This window comes from Arachis ipaensis, chromosome B05 (genome assembly GCF_000816755.2).
Source record: "Arachis ipaensis cultivar K30076 chromosome B05, Araip1.1, whole genome shotgun sequence".
NCBI classification, from domain to species: domain Eukaryota; kingdom Viridiplantae; phylum Streptophyta; class Magnoliopsida; order Fabales; family Fabaceae; genus Arachis; species Arachis ipaensis.
The window spans coordinates 53,975,221-53,986,422 of NC_029789.2; the positions used below are offsets into that span (position 1 = coordinate 53,975,221).

An 11,202-nucleotide genomic window follows, 5' to 3' on the forward strand; every position below is an offset into this window, starting at 1 on the left:
TTGTGAGGTAAAGAGCTTCAAACTGAATTCTATAATCCCTCTCCCGAGGCCCATATACATATTCAAGTAAATCTAAACCCCCTTCCGGTAGTGAATAGATCTCTTAAGCACAGAAGCTATCCCTTAGCTACAATAAGCGGATTGAGAAAAAGAAGAATTTCATTAATTCATTTGAATTACAATTGAGCTACTCCCCCTAATGATTGGGGTTTAGTTAATCATCGCTCTAAGAACAATTGCAGGAAATTGAAATTGCATGAAAGTAAATCAAAACTTAATACAAGCTAATGTAAAGTTGCAGAATGTAAAAGTGTACAAAACTAAGAGTCCTAAGCTAAGCTCCAGAGTACGTCCTCTCTATAAGAGTCCTCCTTTTTCCTAAGTTCAAAACTCATCCTATATATACAATCTTCAATTGAGTCTTCAAGTACTTGGATGTGGGCTTTTGGCCTTAGTTGAAGCAAGTTAGGAGTGGCCCTTTCTGAAGTTAACCTTGGCGTTAACTCACTAATGCTCTCATACTTGCATGAGTGCCCCTAGAACTGGCGTTGGTACTGGCCTTAACAACATTGCTAACGCCACAATTCTTCTTCCAAGCTAGCGTTAACACTGGCATTAGTATACTAACGGTTCCACTAACGCCAGCGCATGTTGACAAATCTCCTAGCCCCAACTTTATGCAATGATCGAAGACGTTAGTGTGTTAACATTGGTGGCGTTAACACACTGATAAACCCCAATTTTGTGGTTTATCTTGTGCTTATTTTGGGGGATTTTATCACCTTTTTCCACATTTATTCAATGAAATAGCATGCCTTTGTAATTCTCCCTTAATTTGTGCTTAAGTGTAAAATCATGCTTTTTAGGCCCTTAAATTGGTGATTTTAATTCACTTTAATTTCATTCGATGTCTAGATGTGTTTATTGAGTGATTTCAGGTTCATAAGGCAAGTATTGGATGGAAGAAATGAATAGGAAAGCATGCAAAGTGGAGAACCCATGAAGAAATGAGCATTTGGAGAATTGAGGGCCACGTGCACGCGCCATGCACGCGTACGCGTGAGTAGGAGTTTTGGCCAGCGACGCGCATGCGTCACCCACACGGACGCGTGACGCTCGGCACGTGACCCACTTAAAGTGAAATCGCTGGGGGGCAATTTCTGAGCTGCCCAGGCCCAAATCCAACTCGTTTCTGAGGGTATTTGATGCAAAATTGAAGATTGAGCAAAGGGGGAGCACTTAGTTGTAGAATAGCATTATGTAGTTTAGTTTCTAGAGAGAGAAGCTCCCTCTTCTCTCTAGAATTAGGTTAGGATTAGGTTAATTTCTCTTAGATCTAGGTCCAATTTCTTGATTTCATCTTGTTTCCTCTACAATTCCTTGTTCTAATACTTCAATTCTTCTTAGCTTCTCTTGTTAGTTTCTTATTTTGCTCTCTTTTATGTTGATGAATACTCATGTTGGATTTGGATCTCTTTTAATGCAATTTAATGTTTGATGTTTCCTTTATTGTTGATTTGAGTGTTGATATTAATTTCTTGTAATTGGTAGTTGTTAGATTTTATTCTTCCTTGCAATTTATTATGCTTTCCTTTTATGCCTTCCAAGTGTTTGACAAAATGCTTGGAAGGATGTTAGAGTAGCTTTTTGAGCATTCTTGGCTTGAAAAGAGTAATTAGGCAATCTTGAGTCATGAATACCCAACTCATGTTGGTGATCTAGAGTTGTTAGTTAATATGATTTCCATTGACTCTAATCTTTTGCTAATTCAATTAGTGAGTTGATTAGGATTTTTGGGTTGTGGTTAACTAGTCTTGTTTGACTTTCTCTCATGGAAGATAGCTTATACCTTCTTCCAACATTGGGGATGACGAGATAAGATAAATTCTTGTTAACTATTGTTATTAGTGACTAGAATGGAAAGCCTATGATCTCAATCCTTGCCATGAATGTCTCTCTTTATTAGTTATTTCTCTTTATTACTTGTCTTCTTTAATTTCTTGTTTGATTTACTTTTCTTGCCCATTTAATTTCTTGCCCCTTTTATAAATCAAACCCCCTTGTGTCCTCATAGCCAATAATTGACCACTTCATTGCAATTCTTTGTGAGATGACCCGAGGTTTAAATACTTCGGTTAATTCTTATTGAGGTTTGTACTTGTGACAAAACCAATTTAAATTTGATGCGAGAGTTGTTTGTTGGTTTGGAGCTATGCTTACAACGAGTAATTCTTTTCTATAAGAAGAAAATCTAGACCGATGATGATTCTTGCTATCACACACTAATGTTGGCACCTTCCTCCTTGTGTAGTGGCGTTGGTGAGCTAACTTTGGTCACTAACGTTGCCTTCTTCCTTGACCAACGTTGGCACTGGCATTAGTGGGCTAACTTGGCCACTAACGCCAGCTTCTTCTTCTTCTTCGAGCACGTTAGCACTGGCGTTAGTGGGCTAACTTGGCCACTAACGCCGGCACCTCTTCATTAGCAACGTTGCACTAACGCCAGCTTCTTCCTTGTAAACCACATTAATACTGGCGTTAGTGGGCTAACTTGGCCACTAACGGCAGCACCTCTTCATTGAGCCAGCGTTAACCATGGCGTTAGTGTGCTAACTTGGCCACTAGCGCCACAGCCTCTCTACTTCTTTTCTGCTTCTCCTTTGTTTCTCCTTGCGTATCATCAATCAAACAAGTGCATCAAAGCTTTGTCATAATCACAAGATAATGCATCATTCAATACATTAAATAGTTCTTGCATAAATCTAATGAAAATGATTATAATTCACTTATGTTTGATGAATCAAGACATGCATATATAACTCATCCAAGTGCTTACTTATTGATGAAGATAATGCATGAAACCAAGTAAAAACTATTGAAAATGACTTGTGAAACTAGTCAAAGATGCCTAGGCATCACCCACGTGTTCGCTTTAGGAAATCATGTGCCACCAATCATGCATATGCATCTACCATGCATACACACAACTTAAGACTCATGCGTACGCATGGCCATGAGGAACTACAATCTTCATTTCTTCATGAATTCTCCACTTTTACATGCTTTTTCTCCATTCTTCAAGTCATCCTTTGCCTTCTAAGTCTGAAATCACTCAACAAACATATCAAGGCATCAAATGGAGTTGAAGTGAATTAAATTTGATAATTTTAAAGCATAAGAAGCATGTTTTTTATCACTAAGCACAATTAGGAGAAATTCACAAAAATCTATTTTAGTAAATAAATATAAGATTAGTTGATAAAGCATGCTATAAACTATACTAATGGCTCCCACTACAAAAAAAAAATCTGGTAAAAATGGCAGTTTTTTTTGTATTTACGGCGGTTTGGACCGTCATTATTACCTAGAACGGCGGTTTCAAAAAGCGACGTAATTTTGGGCGCCATTTTGGTTATTACAACGGTTTTTTAAAAATTGTCACAATTCCATGGGCTAAAACGGCGGGCTTTGGGTATGTTAAAACGGCAATTCAAACCCCCATTATTTTCAAATAAAACGGCAGTTTCCTGGTTCGTTAAAATATCGGTTCAAACCGTTGTTATTTCCAGGGTTAAAACGATATTTTTTTGATAGGTTAAAATGGCGGTTTAACTCGCCATTTTATTTTATCCTGACAGAGTGGCGTTTTGGTTGGTTAAAACGGCGTTTGAAACCATTGTTTTTGAGTTAAAACGACGTTTTTAAACCACCATTTTTACCCTCACATTGGCATTATTATTAGTTAAAACAGCGTTTGAAACCGCCATTTTTTTACCGGGTTAAAATGGTATTTCATGTTGTTTAAGATGACAGTTACAAACTGTCCTTTTTACCGGGTAAAAATATTTTTTTGATCGCTTAAAAAGAGAATTTTAACCATTATTTTTATCGCATTAAACAAATAATTTTTTGGTTCAAATTTCTCAATAACGAAAAATCAATACTCATAAACAAAATATTATATAACTTATAAACAAAGTATTAAACATAATATATAATTTTTTAGTATTGAAAATCAAAAGTAATAATTCCTATACAAATAAAGTATCTTAACATAACATGATTTTTTAATTATAAATGTCTTAGCATGTAGCTCTTAATACATATATTCCAGTATTTTAAAATACTTTTAGTGACTGAAATTCATCAGCATCTCTCTTATGAGTGTTTATGTTCCTCAGAATTTGCTTTTCTTCCGCGAGACTCATGCTTCCGTGTCGCATCAATGCATTCAGATTCTATACAATATACATTGTTATCAAGTGTAAGATGTAGATAGACATTAATTATAGCACACTATATACACTACTAAAGTTCTTACATGGTTATCAAGTTCTTCTTCCTTGAACCATTTTTTAGTAGTATAAGCTTCTTATCCCAGACGCAACATAGTCCATTAGTCCTTTACTGACTATTAACAAAAACAGAATAACATCATTATATTATTCTTTGTCTTCTATATCAAAATTGAAGGCTTAAATCAGTGCTTAGAATGAAGCAATTAGAAACAATGCTTGAGCCAACTTCAGATGCTTCAGATTTTAGAAATAGAAATATTTTCTCATCTCAATAAATTTTTATTCTAAAAAAAGAGATTATAAGAATTAGTTATTGATTCGGGTAAGTAAAGCTAATATTGGCGTTGTCGAACTGGTACTGATAAAGTCCTTATATAATGATTGGTCTTTATTTATTTTGGGTCTAGCTGTACTCTAGGTTAGAATATGAACAATTGATAAGAAAGAAAAAAATAAAATATTTTTGAAAGAATTTTAAATGTACCGGAAATACCGGTATTCTAGTTATTTTAACCGTCGATCTGAATTATACAAAATATATATAATATATATTAATTAAAATCAACGGTTAAAATAACTGGAATACCGGTGTTTTAGGTACACTTACTGATTTCGTTAGGATATCGTATATTGACTTTAGTTAAGATTTTAATAAAACATTTTTATCTCAAGTGATGATAATATATACGATGACTTCGTATTTTGCAATACATATGACACCGAAAGTCTATATAAATATGAGGTTTTATTTAACTTGTGTTTTAAGAACACATTTTTAAAATATAATAATAAATATTTTAAATTTTTTAATCTATATATTTAATGTACCGAATAATAATAATAATAATTTTTCCTATAAAAGATAGAGAAAGATTACAATGAATTTCGCTTGGCCTGGGAAATTTGCCAACTTTCTAAACATGTTTAGTTTTGGAAGGAATCTATGAACACAGCATATAGACTGAGATGATGAGTTTCAAGAAAATTCCGCGTGAAAATCCCAGATGAAGTGTCAATTAGGCTAAGAAGCACATGGCCCTACCTACTTTGACATTTTCGTTGTTCCACTTAATAAACACCCACTCCTAATTCATTCCTACATATCCATATGCAACCATATTCATCATCGCTTCATCATTTTCCAAATCCTCACTAGTCTCTACCTTTATCTTCTCATAATAACAATTTTCCTAAGAACCTTGCTAATTGAAACATACACCTATATCAATTCTCGTTTTCCCTCAAACTATTTTGTTTCTTTTAATTCTACTATATATATATATATAAGCCAATTAAGCCATTTCCATAAACATGGTAATCATAGCATCCACTACTGCGAACAGCAACATGCATAACTTGCAAAATTTCGACTCTAATCAGAATAACAACCACCACCTCCGAAATGCTTCGATCTCTTCCTACTTGAACACCAATGAACAACAACAACCGACTTTTGTTGACTCGTCAAGCCAAAACTTCAACAGCAGAAAGGAGGGAGAACCTCTTCCTTTTCTTCAACATGGAATAATGAAGGAAGAAGACTGCGAAATCGGCGTCTTTGAGGCCGAAAAGTACTTTAACGGAGCAGAAGGAGGAGAGGTTCTGATGAGTCAAAGAAGAAAGAACCAATATCATCACCATTATTACGACCAGAAAAAAGATGAACAAAAATCTACGGAGACTGGAAAGTTCAACAACAGAAGCAGCAACAAGTTTGGAACACCGAGCAGCGTTCCTTCTGAATCAAGTTGGAACAGCCAAAGTGCACTGTTACAGAGTTCCTTGAAAGAATCTTCAAGACTCAAAAACAACAAGGTACAAAGAAATAAGGCTAGTTTTCTTGCAAACCTTGGATGCAAATGCTATTGTTCTGATAAAGATTCTGTTGCTATTAGCAACAACACTAGTAGCGCAAAAAAGAACTTGAATCCGGTTCTGGATACTAATAATCATCATCATCGTGATTCGGTTAAAGAAACTAATCCTCATGCAGAAGCAGAAATCTCGCTGGACAACAACAAAGAGAAGTTGTTGAACAGAGAAAACGCTTTATTAGCACTGAAGAAAATTCAACTTCAGGAAAAAGCAGAGAAATCAAGAAAATCATTGGAAGTGTTTGGTTCTCCAATCTTGAATCATTGCACGAGCAAGTCATTGAGCTTTGATAAAAGATTGGTAATGCATTCTTCTTGGGATGATGATGATGCTGATGCTGTTGTTCTTCCAAAAATAGAGGAAACTGATTTAGCAAAAAGAGAAAATGGAAACTACAACGATGATGATTGTGAGAGTGATGCAAGTTCAGATTTATTTGAAATTGATAGTCTCACAGGGAAGGCAAATAATCCCTTCCTTGTTAGACCAATTAGAACTTCTTGCGAAGTTATTTCCTTCTGTGCTAGCCCTGTCACAACGTGTTATGCGCCGAGTGAGGCTAGCATAGAATGGAGCGTGGTAACTGCGAGCGCATTTGAGTACTCGGCCATGTCTGATTGCGAAGATCAAAGGTCTGTTGCAACCCTTAGGAGTCCAGCTAGACCACAGCCGAAAGCTGGAAAAGAGGTGTATAAGCGGCGTCCGGGCATGCTGTTGGGCTGCAAGAGCCAAAAAGCAGTTGGAGTGGCCTCCGAAACCGTCAAGGCATCTGAGAAGCTGAGCCCCAACTCCCAATTTAGTCGCAAATTCGATAACATTAATCAAGTGGCAAGGTTTCAAGCAGAGACAAAGCAGGGAAAACCACCAATGCAACAACGTTCACACCCACCACATGCTTCCCAACTCTTGTGCATTTAGCTGAATATTAATTATTGTGTCTTATCTTTTGTTCGATTTGGAAAAAAAAAATTGTTTCAATTATAATGTATCTTGGCTTAGTATTAAAAAATTCTTGTTTATAATGCATCTGAGTTTTTATTTTTTTTTTTCAGAATAATGGTAGCATAATCAGAACTTATTGAAAATGAATGATTTTATTATTATATGCATGCATTGGTTTCATATGAAGAAAGATAGAAATGTGATATATCCTATTAGGAAGTGCCTCTTTCCAATGTCATGTGTGCTCATCAAGATCATGCTTATTGTTGTATAGCTTTTTGTTTTATTGTATGTGTCATTGGATCGGATCGTAGCCATTTAGACAAGGAAAATGCATTTATCATGGACTTTTCAACTGCTTTTCCTTTTCACTTTCCATCATCCCCTCCCCTGCCTCTCTCTTTTTGAGGACCACAAGCAAAAGGGAAAAAGAAAATTTATGGATGTGTAGTTTCATGTATTGTTGGCTATTATTGCATTCAACCAACAAATAGAAAGAAATGGTTCATTTGAGTAAATATTAAGAAAGTAAAAGGTTTAAAATTTTTTATATTAAAAATGTTAGGAGAATAATTAAGAAAATAAGTTAAGTCTTTTAATAATTTTTCATTATGAGTACGAAAATCTTAATCATCTTTCAAATTAAAAAAACATGGACCATCATGAAGGGCGTTTTGCAATTGCATTGTCCACTACTATTGGTAAGTGTACGTCTTTGAATTTACATATCTTAATACATTTATTTAGATATATTAATTCAATGATGTAAAAAAAATAATAATGACAAATAAAACTAAATATAAGGCACAGTAACTTCCACTTTTTATTATGCATTTAGATGCAAAGTCTGTGAAACAGGCTCATGTTGATCATGTGATGATTGGAGCTTATTTATATCCATACGAGACAGACAAAAGTTGACACTACTGATATATATAACATTTAAAACCTCAAGGATATATGGAATATCCTAAAAGCAACATTCAACTAGAAAAATCAACACCGAAATATGTTCACCAAGGAATGAAGGCAATGTTGTATTCAATTCTAGAACTACCTCATAAATAAGGCGGTCCATGAAGATAATTAATCATTTTATGCAATTTTATATGTTCTTATGAGCTCAAAATGTCTTGAATTAATGTTTAATTAAAGTATAAATATAATTCATGACTGAGTTGAGCATATCACATTTAATTTAGGTAATATTACAATTTATTTGTTATTTTTTTACAAAATATTGTTTTAGAAAATAGATTATTGATTGTTATATGTTATTTATTTTATAAAATGTTTTTGTAGAATATAATTATTGGAACACAGCGCTATTATTTAAATGGTGGTGGCGATTTTCTAAAGAGGAGTGCCCCTTATGGAAGATGATTGTATGCTCGTGCAACAACCTAAAGATTGATGTCATGCTAGTAAATCAGCAACTACCGGTGAAAGGAGGACCTTGGAATGACATATGTCAGTTGAATATAACAGAGCCAAGGATAAGAGACAAAATTCTTACGGGCCTGGCAATGGAGGTAGGCAATGGGAGAAGCACCCGGTTCTGGGAAGATAACTGGCTGCAAGGTGGCCCCTTGAAGGTGCTATTTCCAAGACTATTCTCTATTTCGGATCAGCAAGGATCCATGATTGGGGACTGTGGATTTTGGGATGGACTTGAGTGGATATGGAACTTCCAGTGGCGAAGAGAGCTGTTCCAATGGGAGTTGGAACTGGTCAACCAATTTCATGAGCATTTAAGGCCTGTGAAGCTGTCAGCTGGTAAAGATGATAATTTGGTTTGGAAGTTAGATAGTAAAGGGGTGTTTTCGACCAAGTCTGTTGTGCACGTTCTACAATTGGAGTCTCTGTCAGATGAGATTACGAGTTACAGCTTCACAAGTGCAGTTTGGAAAGGAGTGGTTCCGCTGAGAATTGAGCTTTTTGGGTGGTTTGTGCTTATTGGCAGAGTGAATACTAAGGAGAGGTTGAGTAGACTAGGAGTCATTAGGCCCAGTGATAATATCTGTGCTCTTTGTAAGAAGGAGATAGAGACAGTGGAGCATCTATTTCTCCTCTGTGAGCTAACGTGGCAGGTGTGGTGCAGTTGGTTGAGGTCGTTTGGGGAGGTGTGGACTATTCCTGGTACAATAAGGGAGTTATTTGAGCGGTGGACCAGTAGGTATAAGCGGAAACAAGATCAGAAGAGATGGCTACCGGGGTTCTTTGCAGTGATTTGGAACATTTGGGTGGAACGCAATGCTAGAATCTTTAATAATCAGGAAACAAGTGTGGAGTTTGTCATCAAGAAGACGGTTCTGAGCTACGATGAATGGACCAAGAGTGATTCATTTGGGGGTTGAGGGCGTTGCCGGAAGTAACAGGGATTTTATGGCTTTATGAATTGTTTATGTATTTCTTTTGTTGCTCCACGTTAGTGTGTTGAGCTTAAGTTCATTCAAAAAAATAATAATTATTGATTGTCATAGAAAAAAATCTACGGTACCACCATTAATTTAACTAATTAATTTGAAAATTAGTCAATAATTTAGAATTTAAAATTTAAGTTTTGGAATTCAGGATTTAAGATATAAAATTTTAAATTTAGGATTTAGAATAGACGAATACGACAATGAAGAGTCGACACTAATAGTAAATATTAATGATAATAAATAAAATTGAAATATTGAGAGTTAGAGGAAAAAATGAAAAAATAAAAATAAAAAAATTCTCTGAAAAAAAAAATAATGAGTAAATAAATTTGTTTATCTTTAATAATTGATTATTAACTAAAAATGATTGATTTTTTTATTGAGTATAAAGCCAAATTGTTCCCACTTAAGGCCACATTTGAGGGATAGCCATATTGAATCACTCCTTTTCAAGGATTTTAATTTATATCTAGCTAGAACATTTTCTCATAAATCCTTATCTTATTTTATTTTAGTCTTGATATTGAAATGAGGTGGACCCTGTTTTATAAAATATTGACATAGCCTGCAAATAACTTAATATATATCGGTAGAAATGAAAAAAAAATATGCCATATTTTTTATAAATAAAGGCATATAATGTGGAACTTTCTAAAAGAGTAAGGGTTCATTTCCTCTCAAGTGAAACATTTTTGAACCTAAGCTTTCCCACTTTCCAAGTGAATGATATCATTCTAGGTACAATTAATAGGATGAATCAGCACATAACGAAGCAATAGAGACCTCCATAGATAATGATTGCTTAGCATGCAGGCATGAGTTGCTGTAATCAAGAATCTATTCTTTTTTTTTTTTGGGTAATTTAGTCAAGAATCTATTTATTATTGATTTATTAGAAAGAAAAAACAGATAAGATGTTAATGATGCATGAAAAAACACAAATAATACAATGTCATCCTTCTAACTTTATTGCTTGAAAAACCTTTTTATGTGGTGCAAAAAAGATTAGCATATTAATGGTCCAAACTTCTTCGTGTGTGTTTGGATTAAAGTTTGTAAATGGAAATTTGCATAAAATTAATTTTTGCAAATTTGATTTTGATTAAAAATAAGTTTGTGTTAAAATGATTTATGTTTGATAATTTTTGTATCAAAATGGATTATAGTAAAATAAATGTTGTTTAGCTTATACCATTCAAAATCATTTTTAGATAAAAAATTACTAAAATGGACATTAACTTGTCAAACAAACAGTTGAAAAAAAATATTAAATAATAAAAAAATAGAGCTCATATAAATAGAAATAACAAGAATTTTATAAATAATACAATAACATATATAAAGGATAAAGTTGGTAAGAGATAAATAAATAGTTAGTATCTATGACTAAAAGCCCGTTAAGAAAAAGCAGAAAGTAAAAATAGTTGCTTCTTGTAAACGTGGTTTTGGCAGTAAAATTTTTTCCTAACCGTTTATAAGGAAATAAAATTTGCCAAACTAAAAGTTGAAGCTTTCAAAAAATTTAAACGTGCTTCTTCCTTTCAAACGGGTTTCAAACACACCATTCATCTATTAAGTAGATGTCAATTGTTTTTGAAAGTAATAATGTTAGAAAAATAAAAAAAATTAGTCTAAATTTTATTTATTAAATATTTATTTAT

The 11,202-nt window shown here is 34.0% G+C and overlaps 1 protein-coding gene across 1 annotated transcript; it reads left to right on the top strand.

Moving 5' to 3' along the window:
• Nucleotides 5,201-7,266, top strand: LOC107641870 (protein PHYTOCHROME KINASE SUBSTRATE 1-like). Its single transcript, XM_016345286.2, has one exon. The coding sequence runs from the start codon at nucleotides 5,610-5,612 to the stop codon at nucleotides 7,089-7,091; it is 1,482 nt and encodes a 493-aa protein (XP_016200772.1). The 5' UTR covers nucleotides 5,201-5,609; the 3' UTR covers nucleotides 7,092-7,266.

Bases quoted from the DNA above. Each gene is read 5' to 3' on its own strand.
- LOC107641870 (XM_016345286.2), top strand. From the start codon at position 5,610: ATGGTAATCATAGCATCCACTACTGCGAACAGCAACATGCATAACTTG.